A 24,383-nucleotide genomic window follows, 5' to 3' on the forward strand; every position below is an offset into this window, starting at 1 on the left:
CTCTCTCCTTCTATCATGTGGGTCCTAGGGATTGAACTTAGATCCTCGGGCTTGGTGGTACACATGGTTATCAGCTGAGCCATCTTGCTGGTCCGTGTATGAGTTTTCAAGAGCAGTCCGGTGTGACAGTGATACATGCTTCCAGGGCTAGCTTCATGTGTGGTAACCTCCCACCGCTTTACTCGGGCTGGTCCTCTGCCCCCCTCTCCCTGCTCCTGCCTAGATTCCTTCTGCCTACAGCAGGGATCCAGCTGCAGGTTTCTAGAGAGTCTGAGTTAGGAATATGCCCAGTAGCATCTCAGGGTGGGGCATGGCAGTGGTCCCTGGTCCAGACTGACAACACATGACATAGTCAGTAGAAATATTTTTATTCCATGTACCTGGTGCATCCCTGCCCATTTATAATACCCTTGGGGATTGCCTGTCCTCCACAGACTGAGGAGTCAGGCCATGATAAAAGGAGATGACTGGTTCAACTTCCCTGTCCCCAGCAAAACACAGGCCAATCTGGCACCTGGCAGAAAACCTCTGAACTTGATAGATTTCAGTATGCAGTCTACAAATATTCATACCGAAGGAAGTGCAACTTTAAATAGTAACTAAAAACACTAGAGGTATCGAGACACCCACCAGTGGTATTGTTCTTGTTGCTTATGTGCCTCGAAGGGCAAAGCGGCCGTGAGCACTGAATCCTGCCAGGTGGCTGGCTGTGGCAATCAATGCAGTAACAACTGATTCTGCAATTTAATTTTAGTCCTTGGACCCATGACTTCTTGAAGTCTTCAAACACACATGTTCAAACTGCTCTGTCTAACAGTCTGGGCTGACCTGGGGCGCAGCTGCCTAGACTTGAAGGCAAATTGCTTTGAAGCTGCAGGAACAGTCATTAAAGAGCTGTGACTTTCAAGGCCAGGTCCCCCTCCCTGAGGACTGGGTTTGGTGTGGGCGATGGCTGGTGAGGGAGGGAACCACGTTAACATACAGTTCCATTTCCTGAAGGCTTCCTACAGACCTCTGTCCTATTCTTCCATTCCCCCATCTCCTCTACATCCCACCAGTTCCCTCACCGCTCATCCCCCATGGTGGCACCATCTGGGCATTATTGTTCTTACAAACCCCCCTCCCTCCTTATTACCCACCTCCTCTCCACAACACCGTCTTCCGATTCCACCCACAAGGAGAGATCTTTCTGGAACTTGTCTTTTAGTCTGTAATTCCCTTAGTGGAGAAACCACGTCTGCTTCCCCTCCTGGCAGACATGTCCCAGCAGGGCCTGACAGGAGATGGTGCCCAGCAGCGTTTGCAGATCGAAGCTGAGGAGAAGGTCTCATGGTCACCGTGATTTTCTCCAGCATCTGTAACATCCCCAAAGGATCTGCTCTCACAGCAACAAGGCCGTGTGGCTGAGTGCTATCTACTCTTAGCCAATGAGACACCCAGGAGATCTCCCAGAGGGCTGAGGAGTAAGACTTTGAAGAAGACAGCATAGGCTTCACTTTTATTAATTTGATGTGGCTGCATCTGGAGGGGTAGACTAGAGAGGCCACATCTGGAGGGGTGGACTAGAGATACCACCACGCTCAGGGAAGAAGACCATCAGCAGAAGAGGAATTGAGAGAATCTGAGCCTCCATGCTCAACAGCTTGAGAAGCCCTGCTTCCACACCCCCGTGCAGCTGACAATAACACTCTCCCTGTCACGTACTCTTATTCATATTTTGTATGGTGAAAAGCCTTCCCAGCCGACACATATATCACTGTGAACACAAAACCACGTGCCAAGCCCAACAGCATCTTTTGCCTCAGGTTTTCCACCTATCTGCTGGGGAGAGAGGGCCTGGAGGCAGAACTGGCATGTTGGCAGAAATAACTGCCGAGGCTGAGGACGCTTGCCTTGGTGTCATTTATGCCTGGGACCACAGCGGCCCTCTGCTTCTTGGCCCTTAGAACTTGAGGGCGTTAAGGTACTTGTTGGATTTCTCCATCTTCAGGATGCGTTTGGAATGCATAAGGACTGAGAGACTTGATGCTGCACCTGGTACTTAGGGCTCCAGAGCAAAACTGGCTGCTGTTCTGGAGCTGTAAACGGCAAATGGCAGCCCGGCGGTGGTGGCGCACGCCTTTAATCCCAGCACTCGGGAGGCAGAGGCAGGCGGATCTCTGTGAGTTCGAGGCCAGCCTGGCCTACAAGAGCTAGTTCCAGGACAGGCTCCCAAAGCTACAAAGAAACCCTGTCTCGAAAAATGAAAAAACAAAAAACAAACAAACAACAACAACAAAAACAAAAACAAGGCAAATGGTGAAGGAAGATCTTATCCAGGGAAGGTTTGAAGGATGGAAGAATTTGCCTTGGGAATGAGGACCAAGGGAGGCAGTCCAGAAAGGCGGGTCAGACACATGCCACCTGCACTCCCAGGACTCAGCGCCTCCTTGTTCACTGCTGTGCACACCTGGCTATCTATCTGTTCTGCAGGATCAGAGTTCAGTTCCCAGCACCTACACCAGGCAGCTCACAACTGCCTGTAACCCCCGGCTCCAGAGAACTCTGACACCCTCTTCTGGCTTCTGCAGGCATCTGCACACACAGGAGACACGCACCTATCCATACAAATAAAAATAAGAAATGAATCTTTTTAGTATTAGCTCAAGTCCCAGGGGTCCAGAGCTAAAGGCGTCCAGCACCAGGCCCACTGTGCTTCTTCTCGGAGGGTTGTTGAAGGAAGCCTGGGTGTGCCTCTCTCTAAGCCCTGCCACGTGTAACCTGCACTTGGGAGTGGAGCTGCCTGATCAGCTCCACTGTCCTAAGGTAGGCCTCAGTGAAGGTGGTGATTTGTGGGCAGTCCCTGACTCAACCTTTTCATCAGCCCACCGTAGCCTCAGGACTCCCAGAATCCTCTTCTGCTGAGTGGGCAAACCCTGTCTCGGGACTGTGTTCCCCGGGATCTGCCCTACAAAGAGAAGTTCCGGAAGTATTTCCGATACGAAATCCTCTCCCACAGGCTGGAGTGACAGGAAGAGGAGGCTGAGGCTCTGAGTTTGAAGGTCAGGCAAGGTCCTTCAGCTACTGAAGAGAAAAAGGCCCAAATTAACCAAAAACTGATCCAGAGCCTGGAGCTTCAGACTCCTGTCTCTCTGTCTCTCACAGAGACTGGAGATGGAATGTGTGTAGATTTGCACAGGTACAGGGACATATGCCACCTCAGAGTGAGCTCCCCTTAGCTGCTCACCTACTCACTCCACCTCCGTGCTCACACAGCCCCTGGACCACAGCTGAGTCTGCCCCATACTGCCAACAACTTAAAGGTGGTGCCTAGTCTAAAGCACGAACAGCTAACGTTGGAATGAATTGGGGGTGTCCTAGTTCTGGGTGAACCCCAAGAACCTATCCTCGTGTGGCTTGGGCAGGTGGGCAACAGCCCCAGGACTCCTAATGTGATGGTTCTAAGGTTAAACTGGGCCAGGACACGAGCAGGCATCAGGGTGGCAGGTGGCAGGCGGAGCTGCTCAGGAAAAAGCAGCAGCTCTACTTCCTGTGGGTTAGAGCCCTGCGCCTGCCGCGGAGAGCTTGCACAAATCTTCCCGTGCTGGCCTCAGGCTGCCTGCCTGCCTTCCTGGCCTGTGCACATCCTGCCTCTCTCTCCCACTCTCTGCCTGCCACCTGGGCTGCCTGCCTTGGGCCTCGGCCTGAGTTCGCCATCACCGGAGCTGGCGAGGGCCCGGGCTGGACATCGTGGCCCACCCTCTCATCGCCAGGCAAGGCTCCTTCCTCATTTCGCTGCTGATTCTAGCCCCAAACAAAACAGGTTGAGCCCTTTTCCCTCCCTCCGGCAGTTGTCTCTGGCTTGTGGCTGCCTTCTGAGCTTGCAGACGGCGCCTGCTGGAAACGGGAGGGAGGAGGGCCTGGGCCAGCCGTGGACGGGACCAGGAGGAGCTCCTGACTCCTGGCCCATGTTCAGACCTGCTTGAGGCAGGAGTGCTAGCATTCGACACAACAGACAGCCGCCTGAGGATGATGGCCCAGCTGCAGTTCCGAGATGCCTTCTGGGTGAGTGGAGTCGCTGGGGGCGGTGAGTTTGTGGAACAGGTCCAGTCAGGCATAAATGCCCTAGGAGGGCGACACAGGGGTGCAGTCCTGTGAAGGGAATTTTCTCATAAAAATTGTACCTTGACTTTGGTCTCAATTATCATAGAGGTGGTCTGAGCCACAGCGTCTACTGACTTGGAAGGCAAAAGAGCAGCTCTGACTGAGATAATGATTTCTCTACAGAAATCACCCCCACAGCCGGCAAAGGCATGTTCTCTGTGATCCCGCAGCCTGGCTCTCCTCTGGGACACGCAGCCGCAATAGCAGAGCTTACCAGGACCGCCTAATGGGGGATTTGAGGAGGACACAAGGATAGGGGAGGGGGACCACGAGGGAGTCAGCAGCCCTAGCACCAAGCCACCTTTTGTTCAGTTTGGTCCTTGGCTTTGTATGAGATTACTTTTTCTCCTTGGGCCTCAGCTCCTACGTCTCTATGATGGAGGCCAATACAAATAAGCATGGGACAGCTGGAGGTGACCCAGTAGATAAAGCCCTGGAGCACTGTCCCTGTCCTTTCTGTCTCTCACCTCTGAGCCCCTATACACCTCAGGTCACTGAAGGAGGCCACTGAGCTAGGCGGCTCCCTGCTTGCCTTTTCAGATTCAGCACAGGTGTAAATCAAATCTTTTCACCCATGAAATAAGGGGACCTGGCCAGTGACGGCAGTCAAAGGGCTTGGCCCAGGCCACAGCTCACCCACCCCTCTTGCTTTTCCACCTTCAGCTCTTCCTCTGCTCCCCCATTTCCACCCCACCCCAACTGTCCTCTGTGACTCTTAGAGACAAGTTGAGACCTTTTGGTTAAAGCTGGAGACGGGTTTCTCCTGAGGGTGACACCGCTGACCCCACAGGGGACTCTCTGGTTTTCTCACTCATGTGTTTCCACCCGAGCCTCAGCCCGGGCCCTTTCTTGGGGCTGCAGCCAGGAGGACGAAAGTTTAAAAAGCCACCCCTTCTTCCCTTCCGGCCAGCTTTGCGTGAGGCCCATGCTAGAGCATGAGTTGAGTGGCCTTCCTCCCTTGAAACTGCCTGCAAAGAGGAGAGGGGACCTTGTGTCTGCCTGGACTTCAGTTTCCCTATCTTTACAAACGGAGTGTAAGACCAGTCCTGAGCTGCGGATGAAGGAAACTGCCTTGCCCATCTCGTTCACCAGGGTGTTCGCTGCTCAAGCTGACAGCCAGAATCCAACTGCTGCTCTGATTTGGAGCTCAGCAGCATTTAACCCTACTCCCTCTATCCCAACCCCACACTCTTGGGCTCTCCTTCTCTAGACGCCCCAGGGGCAGGGTCCAGGCAGAAGGCAGTGTATGTGGCATCAGGGTGTGGCTCAGTGGCGGCAGCAGCACCCAGCTCACCCAGGGCCGCTTCCTGCGTGGTGTCACACCCACGCCCTGAACTTGCCACACCTCTGGGCTACTGCAACCTCAGGGACTTCAGGTGCCTTCTCATTTCCACGGCTGACTTCCTGGGCCTGGGTTAGGAGGAGCATCCCAGAGAAGGCAGAGCAGGGACAAGGAGGAAGGTGGACGGTGCTTCACACTGCGCTTGACTTCTTTTCTGCAGCCCAGCAGCAACACCCTTGGAAAACAGCCTTAGGCCTAGAGCAGGGTCCCGTGCTTGCCCCTCGCCCTCTCAGCTCAGGGGGCAGAGACAAGAGGGTCAAAGGAAGTCCAAGGCAAGCCTGATCTGCAGAGAGAGAGAAAGAGAGAGAGAGAGAGAGAGAGAGAGAGAGAGAGAGAGAGAGAGAGAGAGAGAAAGAGAGAGAGAGAGAGAGAGAGCAAGGCAGTGGGTGTTGCAAGGGAGAAAGCAAGGAAAGAAAATGACATCTAGCTTTTTCTTTTTTTAACGAAATTTTATTTTTATTTTATGTGTATGGGTATTGTATCTGTGTACCATGTGCATACAATGCCTGTGGAGGCCAGAAGAGGGTGTCAGATCCTCTGAACTGTAGTTAAAGATGGTTGTAAGCCACCTTATGGGAGTAGGGATTAAACCCAGGTCCTCTGGAAGAGCAGCTAATGCTCTCTAACCGCAACATCTAGCTTTTAAATTGTGGAAGGAAACTTCTGAGCTGGATGCAACATATATAGTCTCAGAAGACAACATTTTTTCTGGCAATTTTGTCTATCCTGAAGACAGGTGGGAACCAGCAGTACTGGTTTAACTTCCTTTCTGTTTATCCTTTGTGTCTTTGACATCGTGTCTCCATACCAAGTCTCCTGATCTCTTCTGCCCCCCATAAAACAAGTTATAATTTAAGAGAAGGAAAGGGGCCAAGGAAGAAAGAGAGAATCTCGTCATGGAAGCTGCAGTGTGACACAGCGAGTCACTCAGTAAACCTCTTTATCCATGCATTTTTACATGCAGGCATTCATCCCAAAGAATCATAGGTCTGGTTAGAGGCCCCTGGCCTCTGCTACACCATTGACACTAGGCCCTCACTGGGACTTTTCCTGTATATCTAGTTGCTGCCCTGTGTCATGGAGACTTTGGAGCCCTGGGTCCGCAGGACTACCTTCCTCCTCCCCCCTCCCCCATGCTCCAGGGATCACAGATGCGATGGATGTTTGGGCAGGCCAACACATAACCCTGGTTCTGGGTAGTTACAGAGTCGGTCAGCCTGCCAGCTCTTCATCACCAGGGTGAGCTCTCCGGCACTGCCCTGGCTAGTTCACGCCTTGCAGTGACCAGCAAGGGGTGGGGCCGCTCCTTCCACTTTCACATCCTCAGAGTCGGTTCTCCCACATCTACACCTTCAGGGCCAGCTCCACTGTGTTGCTCAGACAAGGTATAGGGGCTGCTCTCCCAAGTGCTGCTGCTGATGAGGGGCAAGACCAGCTCTCCCTCCTGTCTCAGGCATTGATGGGGGGACATCGCACTCCCGTCCAGGCCACCATATAACAGATGAGGGGTGTGGTTAGGTTCTCAGAGTTGGCTCACCTCTGCCAACAGGGTCAGCTCGGTTGGGCTGCCCAGACGAGGTGCAGGGCTCACTTTCCTGAGTGTTGCATCTGGTAAAGGGTTCAGCTTCCCGCCCCACCCTGCCCCACCCCACCTCACCCCACCCTGGAGATTTTAATGAGGCCCACAAAGTTTCTTGACCCACGATTTGAACAAGTGGTGTGGAGGATTACCCTCCCAGCCAAACCACCACACTCCCTACGAGTTCAGCTGGGGCAGTTAGTCCAAGACCATCTCTACTGCCTTGTCTTGAAAGGGTCTGCAGAGTCATGACACCCTCACCTGAATATCCAGCTGCCCCTCACACCCAGTTGTCTGCAATTTTGCCCTAATTGCACGTGGCCTTACCTCTGGTTCTGGGGAAAGGGCCAGAGCATATACACAGGGAAGGACTAGGGGAGAGGTTCTGTCTGTGAAGCTGTGGGCTGCGGGGAAGCTGTCGTCTCTGCTGGCTGCAGACCTTCTATGGGCTGCTCCTGCCCAGACCTTTCACCCATTGCTCAGTAAGTGAAGTCATTGGTTCCCCACTGCGGACGTCACTGGTACCATGGGAGGAGGGGGAAGACGTTGTCTATGCTTTCGTCTATGGAAGGAATTTTAACAAGGGTGTCCATGGAATCCTGTAGATAGTAGAGGTCTGTCTGGAACCTGACTCATAGCCTAGAGACAGAATCAGTAGAGGTCTGTCTGGAACCTGACTCATAGCCGGTAGATAGAGTCATCGCTGCTGATAGAGAAACGTTGGTGGACCTGGTAGAGGCATTCTTACCTGGTAGTAATGGAAACAGAAAAATTATAGAAAACAGAGATGATAGGCTGGGCATGATGGCACACACCTGCCATACTGTATTGGGGTGGAGGCAGGAGGATATCAAGTTTAAGGACAGCTTTGGGCCACAAAGGAAGCTGTAGGCTAGCCTGAGATACACAACAAGGTCCTGTCTCAAGTCCTCCCTCCCAGAAAAGGAGGTATAATGACTTAGAGGTGGTGGGACACTTAGCATGGGAACAGCCGGTTATTTTGTCCCTCACTGGTCAAGCTTTGCCGTCCATCCACAGAGCCCCACAGCATCGGTGGCCCACATTCCAAGGTGGGCTGCTTGGGGATGAGTTTGAGAGGCTGGCTCCAGTGAGAAGGAAGAGAAAGTTCCTCCTCAGGACCTCTCAGGTGAAATCAAATTAAGACTGAGAACACCCAGCTTCCCCCACTGAGAAGGTTTTATGTCTTATAGACCCTGTACAGCATTGGGTCACAAGTTATAAGAAAGCCCAGGCCACCACAGCCCCAGACACCAATTATCATGTATGTCCCACAGTCTAATTGCCTTCCTGAACTCATTTTTCCCTTGGTTTCATTTTCTATGTTCTACACGTGTGTGTGTGTGTGTGTGTGTGTGTGTGTGTGTGTGTTTCAAAATTACATTTTAATTTATAGGAGGGCTCACCCACCATGGCATGCCAATGTAGGTCAAAGGACATCTTGGGGGTTGTAGGGATCAAATTCGGGTCACCGGGCTCAACAGCAGTCACTCCTACCCACTGAATCATCTTACCAACCTCTACAGATAGTTTTTGAGTAGAATTCTGTGCTAAATGATCTAAGATAGACCCTTGAGTTCTATTTCCACATCTAGCTGAATAAGGTGATCTTGCCTTCAAGGATGTCACAGCTCGGTTGGGGAGCTTGAGGGCCCCAAATGATTGGGCTGGACAGGGTACGTCCTCAAACAGCAGCATCCAAGCAACACCTTCCCACTTCAGCCTCTCTGCTCACTGGAACCTGTACAGCCAGTGGCCTCAGCAAAGGACTTCTTGAGTGTTGTTTTAAGAGGGAAAATCTATTTCTGAGCCAGATTTTCATGAGGTCCATCTGATCTCTTTGGGCATAACTGAAAAGTAAGTGCTGTCCTGGGCCCTCCCCTCCTGTCTGGAGCTAAGGCACGCAGCTGAGCTTTTCCCTCTAGTATGTAGTCATATCTCACCCTTCAAGGCTTGGCCTGGCCCTTCCCTCTGTGTCCCCTAAGCTGCTGGTGCCTCTTCCCCTTCCCAGTCCCGAGACTCTGAGTTTCCCCATTTAGGCTGAGAGAAGAAAACCAAGGGGCCTAACATTAGCATGTGCTAAGTTCACTTGTCCTCTCTAGGACCTGTCGACCATGGTGCCAAGATAGTTTGCCATTTGCCATGCCGTTGACAGCCTGTCCTAGGCTGTTAAAGCCATGAAAGTCTTCTTAAAAAACAAAACAAAACAAAATCAATTCATATAAAAGCTAAAAAGAAAATTAGGAATTGAGAAAAAAATTAGGGAAGAACACCTTACACCACACAACTAGTACTATTTCACTATATAATTCACTATATAGTTCACTATAAATGATGAAGCATTTATAGCGAAATAGTATATAATGAACATAGGCAAGGCATACTATGTGCATAATTTTGTATTCTCTTTATGTTTCTAATATTTAAATTTTTATTTTAAATTGTGGTAAAATACACATATAATAAAATACATCAATTGGATATTTGCCTCTCAGTTGTAGTCAGTTGAAGAATTTTTCCTTGGATATTTGTATAAAACCACTGAGACAAAAATTCAAAACGTTGTGTTACTTAACAGGAAATTGTTCTGATATTCACAATAAAAGGGAACTGAAAAATATTATTTCCCAATATCCTGTGCCATATAGTTGGCCAAATATGAATCAAACATATCACAATCCTCTCATCTCAGAGTCTGGCATGCCCTTCACAATGATGTACTAGGGAGGCTGAGGCAAGAGGATTGTGAGTTTGACTACTATGAACTACAAAAGGAGTCTGAGCACAGCCTGGACTACATAGTGAGACCCATCTCCAAACTACAAAAATGAGAGTACATGAAGCAAAAGCTGGGGTCACTATTGCTAATCTGAGCATGTAGGAGCCGGGGGTGGATGAACGCTACTCAGCCCAGGAACTGCAGGGAATGGTGGGGCCAAGCTGTACTACATAATTGTGAAGCTGGAAGCAAAACCTGGGCCTGAGGGCTGTCAACAAATTGCCAGCAGCTGGCTGATGGGTGGTAGCCATGATACCGAAAGGCTGCATTTCCCTGCAGGGATTTGGTTAGCAGGGCAGGGAAAAATTCAACTGACCCCATATATTTATTATCTTAACTTTCCTCCCCCCAGCTCTGTGTAGCCCTGGCTGTCCTGGAACTCACTCTGTAGACCAGGCTGGCCTCAAACTCAGAGATCTGCCTGCCTTTGCCTCCCAAGGGTTGGGATTAAAAGTGTGTGCCACCGCTACCCAGCTCTTCTTAACCATTTTGAAATTCAACAGTTCAGTTGTGTTAGGAATATTCACACTGTGGTGTGACCCTCAACTTTTTTTTAGCATGAACCTGTGGCCACAGCTGAGCCTTCCTTGTATAAACAGCACCATGGTGAATGGCAACATAGTTCTCCAGCTTTGGGATTTGGCAGAGATGCTATAATTTACTTAGCCAACCCCCTAGTGTTGAACTCTTGGGTTGCTGTAAGTTATTGTTCTGGCCAGTGATACAAGGGATTGATCTCTGAATATAAAGATTTTTTACTTGAGGATTACTTCCTGGGACCAGAGGTCTGAGAGAAACTCTGTTTTAAAGAGTAGGTCAGCTACTCCTCATACTGGGTCGCCTTGCCCAGACTTAATACATGGGGAGGTGCTTAGTCTTACTCCATCATGTTAAGCCATGTTTTGTTGATATCCATGGGAGACCTGTCCTTTTCTTTTTTCTTTTTTTGTTTTGTTTTTCGAGACAGGGTTTCTCTGTGGCTTTGGAGCCTGTCCTGGAACTAGCTCTGTAGACCAGGCTGGTCTCGAACTCACAGAGATCCGCCTGCCTCTGCCTCCCGAGTGCTGGGATTAAAGGCGTACGCCACCATCGCCCGGCAAGACCTGCCCTTTTCTAAACAGAAACAGGGTGAGCTGGATTGGGGGTGGGATCAGAGGAGGGAAGGAGGTACTGGGAGGAGAGGAGGGAGGGAAAACTGCGGTCCGTGATATAAAATAAATAAATTTGTTTAAAATAGTGGGTCGGTCTCTTGCTGTCAGAGTGAGCAGCTGCTTTTGGACCTCGTAAAGTCCTCTGGCTAAGGAAGAGTCTTTTTACAGCGCCAAGGGAGATGCAAGTGACACGGAAGGGCAGGGTCTAAGGGGGACAAACCAAAGCCTTGAGGAAGGACTTGGAGCAGGGACGGACTTCATTTCCTTAGGGTCGGTGGGCCAGTGGTTCCATGTGAGCCGGGGGTTGGGAAGCCGCAGGGGCTTGTAGAGAGTGCAGGAGATGAACAAGGAGACTCTGGGTGTCTTAGCCTTGGCTGCCACTAGCCACCTCCCACATTTTCCTACATTGGCTGTTGGGAAGGATGGGGATAGACATTCAAAGGTCTGTAAGATGTGATACATACCACACATAAATAATTGTATATATAGAACTATATATACACATATATGTATGTATATATAAATATGTATTGTGTGTGTGTGTGTCTATACATATAGTGAGGGATGCTATGGGCCTCATATGTAGCCTGTTCTAAAAAGTTGGGAACCAGCAAATACCAGCATGTGCTTGTCTTCTCACCAAGACCCCCTGGAGGGCTTCACAGGGGATAAACGACTGTGGTTATAGCTGCTAGAAGCATAAGAGGAAAGAACTGGTGAGGGACAAGGCTAGGTAGCCATGAGTATTTTCATAATATGACTGTATCTACCATTGAGTTTTGAGTCATGCCAATTGAACACTCGATGCATTAAACAAATCAAAATGAAAAAGAGAATATTCTTTTCAGGTTTCAAGAAGATTTTTCTTAGTCTCAGCTGTTGAAGTCATCCCCAGAGGTACAGAGCAGTGCCTCTTTGTGCTAGCACCAAGATGGCTACTCCACATGTGTCCCCAACTGTAGCCTGCAAGGAGAGTCAGTGGCGTTCTGGCTTCATGGTGGGAGCCAGGGGTGACCTGCTGCCCACCCCATGTTAACTGCTTTCTGTGGATTTGGTAGAGATCGATTTTCTCCACTTTTTCTCACTCCAAAGGAGTAGGGGTATATTAACTTTCTATAAGTAAATTTAGATTACCTCTCTCTCTCTCTCTCTCTCACACACACACACACACACACACACACAGAGAGAGAGAGAGAGAGAGAGAGAGAGAGAGAGAGAGAGTAGAGAGGAGAGAGAGAGGAGGGAGAGATGGGGAGAGGGAGGGGAGAGAGAGAGAGAGAGAGAGAGGGAGGAGAGAGAGAGAGAGAGAGAGAGAGAGAGAGAGAGAGAGAGAGAGAGAGAAAGAGAGAGGACATTTTAAAACAACACTAAGTTACTCCTGCTTTCAAGCCCAGAAGGTATTTTAAGGCCAAGCCTGTGGTTTGATAGCATTACCTCTTGCAAAGGCTGAGCATGAGGCCAGCCAGAGACCAAGAACTTGGCACGGCTCTGACCATTCAGCTGGCATGGCCAGCTGTCTGAAGGGTTAGAAAACTGCAGAGGTTTGTGGCTGTGCCAGCTCTGCTTTTTGTTGTTCTGTTTGTTTTGGTTTTGGTTTTGGTTTTTGAGGGGTTTGTTTTGGTTAGTTTTGGTTTTTTTTTTTTTGTTTTTTGTTTTTTGTTTTTTAAGACAGGATTTCTCTCTCTGTCCCGGAACTCACTGTGCCTCCCAAGTGCTGGGATTTAAGGCATGCACCGCACCACACTGCCCGGCTTGGCTCTGCTTTTGCAAAGCCTGCCTACAGCCACTCCAGGGTGTGCTGGCTGCATGATCCACTTTGTAGAAAATGTGAAGGGGACCTTGATGACCTGCTTTAGGCTTCAGAATCTCAAACATTTCCCTGGCGCTTCTGGCATCTGCATAGAACTAGCGCAGTGCCTGGGAGCACAGTGCTTGCTTGGGATGTTAGGGGGTGGGGAGAATTTGGGAGCTAGGAGGAGGGCAGAGGGGAGGTGTAGGAAGAGGAGAGGGCATAGTGAACGTTGTGCAAAGCAGATGGTAGGAAGGGAACCCCCACACACACTGGATTGTGAAAGGCTTGCACCCCTAAGAGGTGGCAGAGAGACACTTCCTTCTGCCTTCTCTGACCCTTTCCTGTGCTGACTGCTTCCTCTAGTGCCAAATGGTCTGTGGCTGCAGGCTACAGCTGGACTGCCCTCCCACCTCACCCGAGTTGATTGGCACCACAAAGCCCTCCAGGGAAAGAACTTTGTGGGGAAGCCAAATATGCCTTGACTTTGAGCTGCCTACACCAGGGCCACCCTCTGTGATGGCCACTCCCTCACAGCTCTGTCATTTCTATCTTCTAGATTATCAGGGGCGCAGGCTTTCTGGATGCCTTGCCTGGTATCATTCTCACTTGCTGGGTGGGCTTGGAGATAGTCCTTTCCCTTTCCAAACCCACTTCGCTAGTCTGATTTAGAGCCATGAGTCACTATCACCTACAAACTGGCTTGGAGGAAGGGGAGGCTCCAAGCAGTGGTAGCAGACCACCATTGCTGGCTCACCATAGTGAACTGGGCCAGGATGGGTCTCAAGGAAGATTTATAACTGTTTACCTGTCCCTTGAACATACATCTTTCTAGAATGCCTCTTTAACTATGTCCAAAATTACATTCCTCTGCCAGAGAGTTGCCTCTTTAGTTTTAAATCACAAGATGACCCATGTCCTCTCCCTCAATTACACTAAAGGCTCCATAAGATTATTATTTTTTAATGATTTTTTTTTCAGTTAGGGGACAGCAGGGGAGAGGGGGCACATGTAACTGTAATCCAAGCACCAGGGAGGTTAAGATAGGAAAATCATGAATTCAAGACTAGCCTGTACAATATAGCAAGATTCTGTCAAAAAAAGTAAAAAAAAAAAAAAAACCAGCTGCCTTTAATCCCACCGCATGCCTTTAATCCTAGCACTCGGGAGACAGAAGTAGGCGGATTTCTCTGAATTAGAGGCCAGCCTGGTCTACAAAGCGAGTTCCAGGACAGCCAGAGCTGTTACACAGAGCAACCCTGTCTTGAAAAATCAGAGCAAAACAAAAACAAAATGCATTAACTGACACATAGCAGCTGAGGTGGGAAGATGGCTCCATTGGTAAAGGTACCTGCTATGTAACATGAGGACCTGAGTTCGGATCCCCAGCACCTGTGTGAAGCCAGCACTGGGCGGGGCTAGCAGGTGGATCCCTGAAGTTCATTGGCCAGCCAGCCCAGCTGGATTAATAACCTCCAGGGTCAGTCAAAAGAAAGACTTAATTAATAACCTCCAGGTCAAAAGAAAGCAAAAAGGTGAAGAACAGCTGAGCAAGACCCCAAAAGTTGACCTCTGGCCTCCATGTACAGGAAAATGTGCACACATGGTGAAAACATACATACATACATACATACATACATACATACATACAAACTGCACATGTTAATGGGGCATTATGAAATGGTTTGATAACATATATTGTATAATCATATCCACTTCCTTAAATGCTGTCATTTCTTCATTGTGAAAGCTTCCGAAAGTCCTTATTTTCAGCTTTTTAGAATGAGCATACAGTGTTTTTAAGAATCTGATGTTCCTTGTCTAGCTTTACAGGGAGGAAACAGAGGCTAGTAGAGGGGAAATGAGACTAGGAACCTGGACCCAGGTGTGGCTTGGCTGTTGCTAGGGTTAGAGAATCCTTTGTGATCTGGAAGAGGTGGTGCTTGCTGAGGCCTTGAACCCTGAGCAATGGGTGATGGAGCAGGTAGGCAGGGCAGCCATCATTAGGTGATGGGAAGTAGCCCCAGAGATTCACCACCAATGTGAGGTGCCAAATGGGGCCCAGGGTCTCTCAGCTGCGGGGACATGAGTGGGGAATGGAACCACAAGGGTGGAGGGGAGAGTAATGGTGTGAGGCAGGGATCAGCTTGCTAGGTTCAAGGGACCACCAGGAGGACTTGAATGTGGCCAGAAGGACTGAGGCAGCCAGAGGAGATAAGGTTGGAGCTAGAGCATGACCAGAGCTCTCAAAAACCCAGTGCCTGGCTCCAGACAAATTGGGTCAAGTTTTCTGGAGGGTGATTCTAGCCTTAAATGTGTGGCCATTCAGAATACTGTGAGCCCTTTGCTGACGGAGCGCTCATTCAGCCCTTAACATTGCATGGCTTTCTTGACTCACTTGAGAAGCAGGTGAGTTTGAAGATTTGGGTGTATGTGTGTTGGGTTTTTGTGGTGAATATATGTAGGAAATAATTGACAATTTTACCAGCGTTGAGTGTGTCCGTGGTAGCAAGCACATCTGCTGCTTCTGGAACTCTTAATCATCGGAACAGAAACTGTTCCCCCTAAATGATGCAATCCCCTCCCATCCTGCTCTGTTTGCTTTCTGGGGATCTGACATGATACCTGGGGAGTCAGCTTACAAAGAGGGATGGTTTCTTTGGGTTCATGGTTTCAAGTGGTTACTTGGTCCCCTTGCATTGGCCTATAGTGTAGCAGAACACCACGGGAGCAAAGCTGCTCACCTTATGGGAACCAGGCAGGAGGTGGGGAAGGGAACGAGGGTCGTGGGGACAGGGGAGAAGGAAATGGAAGGGGAAGAAAGAGGAAAAAGGAGGGGAGAGAAGGAGGAAAGCTAGGTCTCAAGTACCTTCCTCAAGAGCAGGCCCTTAGTGACATAACTTCCTTCCCACCTTCTAAGAGCTCTGCCACCCTCTCAGAGTGCTACAGGCTGGCGGCCAAGCCTTTGATGTGTAGGTCTCTGGTGGATATTTATCTTCTAAACCAAACATTTTCTCCTCTTCCCGTTTCATCTCTCTTCTGCTTGTGTGTGTGTTGATGTGTGTGTGTGTGTGTGTGTGTGTTGGTGTGTATGTGTGTTGGTGTGTATGTGTGTTGGTGTGTATGTGTATGTGTGTGTGTGTTGGTGTGTATGTGTATGTGTGTGTGTTGGTGTGTATGTGTGTGTGTTGGTGTGTATGTGTGTGTGTTGGTGTGTATGTGTGTTGGGGCAAGAGGGGTAGGCTCTGGGCATTGAGCCCAAGGCCTTGCATGCACAGCTCTCTGGCGTATCTCATTTATCACCACCTCTTGCTCTGCTCAGTTCCATCTTGTTTGTTTGGCTTGACACAGGGTCTTTCTGTAGAGCCCAGGCAGCCCATGAGCTCTGCTGTATCTCTAGAACGATACAGTTGTAGCTGTGCACACCCAGCTCTGCTCTCTGACTCTGAATTTGACTTGGTCTAGGTACTCACATTTACACAAATAGAGCCCACTATATTCTCCTCTGTCTGGTTTCATAGACTTGGTATAACGCCTCTGAGGTTCATTCATGCTGTAGCAGCGAGGATTTTCTCTTCTTGTATAGCACAGTTGTGTTCCATCTAGTGACAGAAGAGGTTCTGGGGTCTCCGGAATATGGCCATACAATCCAAAGTATTCTGGTAAAGCAAAAAGTTTTAATTCTGCAGAAGGGGCTGAGCCCATTTGAGCAGGCAAGCAGGCAGGCACCGTGGGTGCACGGTGGATCCTGCTGGGTTTTTATTCCTCATGCACAGGGGCTCTGTGCCTCAGTCTGAGTGGTTCAAGCTTGGACTCACACTCTTACGGGACTGGCTGATTTAAAACAATGTAGCTGTAAGCAGAATGCAATTTTTAGCAAAAAGAGTAACTTGGAGCATATATTTTGATTTCAAGAAGTACTGGCCCTGGAAGGACTTGAAATTCTGCCAAGTGGCTTCTTTTTAAAAAAAAATTATGGAATTTTGTTTTATTTGACTATCTGATAGAAAAGACAGCACAATCTCTTTATAATTCAGATAGAGCGAGCATGCCTGCTCTGTGTATCCAGCCATTGGTGGACGCTCAGCTGTGCCTTCCTTTTGGCTGTCATGACTAACGCAGCTTTTCATTCACTGCGGATCTAGAGTTGGGTTTTCTGGACCACATGATAATGCTGTGTATAGCTTTTTCCTCCCAATGGTGGGGTCAAACTCAGGGTCCTGCTCATGTCAGGCAAGTGCTCTTCCCCTGAGCTAGACCCCAGCCCACATCAACATTCTAACAAGCTGGTTTTCATATGGCTGACCCATTTTATGTTCCCTTCACTATGAGGAAGGTGCTGATTTTTTGGCCTCTGCTGAGGCTTGTTAGCATCTTGTCTTCCTTTCTTCCTTTTGTTTGTTCTTTCTTCTTTCTCTCTTTCTTTCTTTCTTTCTTTCTTTCTTTCTTTCTTTCTCCTTTCTTCCTCTCTTTCTTTCGGAGTCATGACAATCCTCGTCAGCATGAAGTCTTACTGTGGTTTTGATTTGCATTTCCCTGATGACTAATGACATAGGGCATCTTTTCCTGTGCTTGTTGGCCCCTGGTGCATCTTCAAGGAACTGTCTGCTCAAGGCCTTTGCCCGGTTTTGAATCGTGTCCTTCTCTTCCTGTTGATGTCTTCATGTATTCTAGATGCTCATCTTTTACCAGCTGGATGATTTTTCAGGACTTTTATTCTTTTGGTTGTCTTTCTATTCTCTTGATGTTGTCCTTTGACATACAAGTTTTTACTCATTTTATCCAAGCCCCGCTTAGCTATTTTTGGTTTGTTTTGTTGTAATGTCATAGTCAGGATGGCATTGCTAACTTCAGTGTCAAGAAGCTGTCCTCTTAGATTTTCTTTACAGATTTTTATAGCTGTAGATCTTATGCTTATTGACACATTTTATGTTGATCTTTGCACATGGTATAAGGTAAGGGTCTGACTTCATTCTTTTACATGCTCATATCTAGCTTTCCCAGCAGTAGTTGTGAAAAAGAACTGTCATTTCCCAAGTGAATGTTTTTGGCGCCCATGCAAAGTCAACTGGCCAGGGGCTAGAGAGATGGCTCACTGGTGAATGAGACTTTCTCCTTCTCTCCAGAGGATCTGAGTTCAGATCCCAGCACCCATGTCAGGTGGCTCACAATCACCTTTAACTCCAGCTACAAGAAACCTGATGACCTCTTCTGTTCTCTGGGGGGACCTATACACATGTGGTACCCCTCACACACAAAATCTTTAAAAATCAATTGATCTTAGATGTGAGGTTTATTTCTGGGCTCATTTAAAAAATTTTTTTTAATGTATACAGGTGGTGTCCTACCTACGTGGATGTCTGTGCATCACTTGTGTGCCTACTGCCTGCCTCTACAGAAAGAGGCCATTGGATCCCCTAGAACTTTAGTTAAGGATGGTTTTGAGTTACCATGTAGGTGCTGGGCCTCAAACCCATGTCTTCTAGAAAATCTGCCAGTGCTCTTAACCACTGAACAATCCGATCCCTCTAACTCCACTTCTGAGCTCTGTATTCTGTCTCATTATTCTATGAGTCTGCCTTTGGGCCAATACCAAAGTTTTGATTGATGTAGCTCCATAGTAGCATCTGGAATCAAGGAGTATGAATCTTTAAACTTTGTTCTTTTTCTAGATGGTTTTGACTGGTCTGGGTCTTTAGTAGGGTGCTCTTGTTCCCATTTAATAGGTAAGGAAACTGAGGTCTGGGGCTTCCTTTGGTTACCTTATCTAGCCTGGATACCCACTCAATAAATTCCCATTGTATGCCCACCCTGAGTGTACTAGGGAGACCTCCAAAGTAGTTGGCTCTTCTTGGTGGTGCCCTACCTGTGTCTCTTTGGTAGGCTCTTGACTTCCAGTTCTGCTTGGCAGGCCAGGACAGTGCCCTCTCCATGGTCCATGTTAGGCCCTGATGGTAATCGATGCTACTGTGACCTCTGCCTGCCTGAGCCTGTGGGGATTGTGAAAATTTGGCCTTCTGGCCTTCTGTTGGGACTAATTAAGTCCTGGCTTTCATCTGCTCTTCCCTGTCTAGAGCCTTCTAATTGAAGTGACTAAAAGCTGTGCTTTGCCTAGAGGATCAGAGGATGGGATTTCCACCTGTTGGCCATTGACTGCAGGGTATTTAAGCCTCCATGATGCTATTAAAGAAGGGCTTTTGGTACCAGTGTTGGAAGGTCTGTGTGTCGGTCTGTCTCTGCGTGTGTATTCTCAACTTCCAGCCCCTTGCCTGAAGCGAAGCTCAAGAACTGGGTTCTAGCGCATAGAGCGCAGACGGGGGCACGGTGCGCGGCAGCCTTCACCTCAAGGACAACAGCCCCAGAAGCAAATAGTGTTCCTTTTTTGGTATCCTCTCAAGACCTGCCCTCAGACCAGCTCAGGGCCTGTTCTTCAGGTACACCGTCTCCAGACCACAGAGGACAGGGAGGGCAGCTGAGGACAGTTCAAGCAAGCAAGGCTAGGGGTGGTGAGCAGAGGTGAGGTGATTGGGGAGGGGGACCATGTTCCTGCCGCTGTATGACAGCTGAATCAAGTGGGATGGGGGATGGGTGGACTCTGCACAGCATGAAGGGGAGGCTTGTGTCAGGAGTACCTGTGATGGCTCTCACCTTGATGAGGAAGGAGGGGAACCTATGCTGGAGACAAAGAGCTGCAGTGGCTCAGGCCAGGAACTGAGTGTGAGGCAGGATCTTCCAGCAGCCTGTGGGAATTTCAACCCAGCCTTCAGATAATTCCCAGCTCTAGAGGAAGGAGTCTGCACACAGAGATGGAGAGGAAATGTGTGTGTGTGTGTGTGTGTGTGTGTGTGTGTGTGTGTGCACATGCGCACACACAAGCACACGCATGCATGCCATAGGAGTTCTGTAGGAACTGTCTACCTTGTTTGTGTGTGTGTACATGTGCACATGTGAGCAAATGTGCATGCATGTGTGTGCGTCAGGAGTTCCATAGGAGCTCTGCAGGAACTGTCTATCTTGTTTTTTGTTTGCTTGTTTATTTAGGTAGGATCCTTATAGCTTACTAATTAGACTAACTGGCCAGCTAGCAGACTACTGGGATTCACCCGTCTAATTCTCCAGTGCTTAGATTACAAGTTTACTTCACCAGCTGAGCTATCTCCCTGGCCTGGGAAGGATCTGTTAAACAGCAAATGCACAGGAACCCAGCTTCCTGGGGCCCAAGGGGAAGGAAGCTCTTGCTGCTTAGAGACAAGCAAAGCAAAGTCCCAGTTCTGACAGGGAGTCCTTTTTTTAGAGAATGCCATCTTTTTCCTCTTGTTCTGACCTTAGAACCCAAGAACTGCCCTGCTTCAAATCTCTCTATTCATGAGTGGCCCTGGGAGCCCTTGAACTTTCTGCATCTCTAAAAGGGCTATGGATATAAATGAACTTCTGTGGCTAGAAGATTGAGACTGGAGGCATGCGAGCCTTAACGAGGAAAGGAGCCTCGCACACATTCACGGAAGGTGCAGACCCTAGCTCGTTCTGAGCCTCAGGGACAGCTCAGTCAGAGCAGGGATCCACTCTGATCCCAGACCCTACTGAGGCTGCAGAAGAGCCGGAAGACTTTCTCCAGAAGGAGTGGGGCAGGCATGAACTCCCCTATAGGTCCAGCAGCTCATTTCTGTCTTTTGAGGAAACTTACCTCCACCCCCCACAATTCACTGCCACAAAGCAGGATCTCCCACAGCAGCCCTGCAGAGCATGAGGGATGTGTATTCACCCCAGTTTCCAGATGGAAATATTGAGACCCAGAGAAGTTAGGGTGAGGCTCCAACCCTAGTTCTTCTTTTCAATTTCCTTTTTGGTTGTCTTTTAGTCAGTATGTGCTAACCACAACAGGCACCATTTTCCAGAAGCTCACTGAGTGTCCAGGTTCCTTCATGAGTCATTTCGCTGAGCTCTTACAGTGAAGATGCTGTTTGCCCCACTTTCCATAGGCAGTGGTCTCAGCCAGAACTCGGGGTTAAATGACAAGCCCAAGGTTTTGTCTTCGTGAGTGCGACTGGTCAAGACCGGAACCCAATGCTCAGCTCTTCTGTGTCAGGACAATGACCTCCTGAGACATTCTCTAGCAGTAAAGGAGAAGGCCTACAACACCTGGGGATGACATTTGCAAGGACAATGGCTGAGCCTTTGGTGCCTGGCTCCAGGTGGAGGAGTCCCTCACAGGCTACAGGAAGGAGTCCTGTGTGGACCAGCTAAGGGCCAGCTGTGAGCAGTGTCTGTTTGTCTTTTAGAGGCAGCCTAGGACCCTTCAGGTTTGCTCTAGGGGTCTGTGTCTCTCCTGGTCTCAGGGTCAGGGGAGGCTTTGCTCCCTCCTGTGCGTTCACTACCCCAGCCCCACTTCTTCCCCATTCACTTCCCCTCACTCAAGGCATCTGCTTCCTATGTACTCTCTGGCAGACCCTGCTGAGCCCTGAACTGACTGCTAACTCAAAATGACAGGGCTCCATGGACGGTATGTCATTAGCCTCGTTGACCCTCAGATCCACCGCCCTGTCATAGGGATAGTCACACCGTAGCACGACTTTGCAGTTTCTATGAGGACTGGAGGGGATCCTGTAGCAAGAGCACCCAACTCATGCTGGTCTGCACCCCCAGCAGAATCCCCCATGCCACTGGCTTCCTCCTCCTGAATTTGGAGTCTGTCTTTTCGTGTTCCTTGGGATGCTTCGGCCCCTCACTTTATCTGACATGATTCTGCACTGGTCAGCCGCATGCCACTTCCTCAGGCTCTGTCCATCTGTCTGTACCCTCCCTCCCCCTCTTTTTCCTACCCCTTCCTGGTTCCGTTGGGGGCTAACTTGGAAGTGGACATAAGAATGACAGACTTTGCCAACCAAGGGACTCATTTCCATCTTGTGCTCTGCCTGCAAGGTGTTCTCTTCCTGCCCCCCCCCCCCCACATCCTTCCCCTTTTCTAAATCAGGAGACAGAAGCAGAGGTTGAGTTGAGCCTTTAGACAAGACAGAGTAGACAGGAGAGAGCAGGACCCTCACAGAACAGGGTCTCCAAGGACCATGTAGGGTACCTCCCCTTCCTCACAACTGAGACCCATTTGGCTTTGGTTTTTTGAGAAAGGGTCTCACTATGCAGCCCTAGTTGTCCTGGACCTTGCTATGCAAACCAGGCTAAGATCTGTCAGCTTTTGCTTCTTAAATGTTTAAATTAAAGGTGTGTGCCACCATGCCTGGCCGCTGACTGAGGCCCATTTAAAAGCATAAAGCTTGCCAACCAGCTAGACCTTATTCAAAAGGAGGTTTGCTCACCCAAGGGAGTGAAACCTCTTTCATATCAATTCCCCATATCCTCAGGACCACTGCCACACCCTGTTCAGTGTTACCAACTCATGTGCAGTAGGCCCCCTTCCACACCCACACTGTCTCCTCAGGTGGTTCCTGGGAAGGCCTGAAAACTCACAGCATTCTCTCTGTTGGGCTCCCAGAGACTACAAGGTAGCCATCAGCCAGTCCTGTGGCTCCCCTGTCCTTTGAAGCCCAGTGTGGACTCACACATCCTAGGTTCCTGGCAGGTTACCAAGGCAAGGAAAGGGCCCTGCAAGGCCAGATGAGGCCATCAGACTGCAACTTGTTAGGAGGTTCTAGAAACTTCGTTCCAGCCTTACGTTCTAGTTGGCCCAGCTGGACACAGAGCATCTCTCACCTTAGAGGGAGTACGAGTTTATCCTTAAGCCAAATTTGAATGATAATATTCCCAGGAGAAGTTGCCCTAAAAGATATGGTCCATGTGGAAGTATTTTATACCTCAAACTGTGCTGGGTACACACACACATATTAGTTACAGAACAAAGGATCTCATAAATTAAGGCATTTACCAAATACGCTGGAGGTGACCACAGGTAGGTGGAAACTGGCAAAGGCGGCAGATTCTATCTTATGGCATCCTTAGCTTTGGGACTGGTGGAAGCTAGTGCCTGCCTGGAGTACACATTAAAGGCTCTCATAGCCACAAGGTCAGATACAGGAGTGGGTAATGAATGGCTTTCTGGGGAACTAAAAGTAGTCCAGGGTCATTTGACTTTGGTCTGTAACATTTTAACTCTCCATAATCATGAAGTGCAGTCACTTGGCCTTGCAGATGCTTGAATCCAGGGGCAGCCTTTCCTTTTGTCTGACAACTTCAGTGTGTACTCATCTGCCCCCATGGGTGTGTCATGTTCTCTAAAAAGTATGTCTGCCTTTGCTTTATTGACCCTCTCTCCAACTTCTAGGCCTGAGCCATCTCAGAAAAGCCACAAAGCACTGCTCTCCAAAACATGTAACTGTTTGCAAAGAGCCCTTGCTGGCCCCTGGGCTAAAGGTACCTGGTTGCAAAGTATCCTGATGAACAGGTGGCCTAAGGCTTGAGTCCTCTCCTGGCAATTCTGGGCAGTTCCTGGCCTGCTCACACAGCACCAGAAATGGATGCTCTCTACCTGTGCTTGCACTGTGTATTTCCAAGGCTACTCAGCTCCTGGAAATTCTTCCATGAACTGACCTGGAATCGGCTCTCCTATCTCTTCCTTAGTTATCAAAGCTTGGGCATCTGGAAATGCCAACCACTGATATGTCTTCTGGCCCTGGTGGCCCCACAAAAGCTATAGGTAGGGCAGCGTTCTGCTGGACCTTGGGTTTATGAACCTCTTCCTACATATCCTTCTCCACAGACTCTACAGGCTAGAGATTGGCGTACTCACTGAAGTCTCTGGTTATCCACTGTCCATCAATCCATCTGTCTGTCTGTCCAAGTCAGACTGGAGTACTTGAGCCTTTACCTTCCTTAAGAAACCGATAAGTGTAGGGTGAGCCCATTATTGGGGCAATGGAAAAGCTTGCTTTCTGTCCATTGAATTATCCTCCCTCTGTATACAGTAGATGTCACAATACCAGCCTCAGAACGCCGGTGTCAGAAAGAGAGGGGACTAGTTTAGCTAGCTGTTTAAGGGCAGTGTGTAATGACTCATTAAATCCACAAACAAGTGGGCTGGTTCCCTCCTAGGGCCCAGCCCCAGCAGTAGTTATAGAGCTCCAACTCTGGAGGAGTCCCTAGCTGTTTCTCTGGCCCTTCATTAGGTGCATGGTTGAGCACTGTGGAGCGCAGGCTCTGAGTACCAGGTCCTACAAGGAGCCAAGCAACATGCCTGCCACCTTCCTGGGTCTAGGGCAGTCTCTAGGGCATTGTGTTTACTATGCCAGGTTCCCCAATAACCTTTGTGGTTGGGTTTCTCAGACCACAGGACACAAGCAACAGGAAAGCAGCTGCTAGTGACAGAGCAATAGCTGGCACAGGGGGTACAGAGTCCCTGCTTTCTCATGGCTGAGGGCGGAGAGGCAGAAGCAGCCAGGCTGCTGTTGTGTGCTGGGGACTGTGCAGGGGCCTGACTTTGGCATTAGAGGCAGAGGACTCCACTCCAACAGTAAAGGCTGGGTTTTGTTGTTGTTTGTTTTGTTTTGTTTTAACACTTTAAAAAATGATGAGCCCATGAGAAACAGAAAGGGTCTCTCTTGTAGGTAGGGCACAATGGGAAATCTGTCCTTTTT

At 49.2% G+C, this 24,383-nt stretch overlaps 1 protein-coding gene across 1 annotated transcript in view; it reads left to right on the forward strand.

Annotated features, from left to right (window-relative positions):
* The first annotated feature begins 3,558 nt into the window (after positions 1-3,558).
* The window catches only part of Pstpip1 (proline-serine-threonine phosphatase interacting protein 1), a 42,923-nt gene continuing 22,098 nt past the window's right edge, over positions 3,559-24,383 (forward strand). Inside the window, exon 1 of the mRNA XM_038322965.1 lies at positions 3,559-4,044. Coding sequence (XP_038178893.1) covers positions 4,009-4,044 — 36 coding nt within the window. The 5' untranslated portion in view covers positions 3,559-4,008. The remainder of the gene's footprint in view (positions 4,045-24,383) is intronic.

The sequence above is a fragment of the Arvicola amphibius genome, chromosome 3, assembly GCF_903992535.2.
Source record: "Arvicola amphibius chromosome 3, mArvAmp1.2, whole genome shotgun sequence".
NCBI classification, from domain to species: domain Eukaryota; kingdom Metazoa; phylum Chordata; class Mammalia; order Rodentia; family Cricetidae; genus Arvicola; species Arvicola amphibius.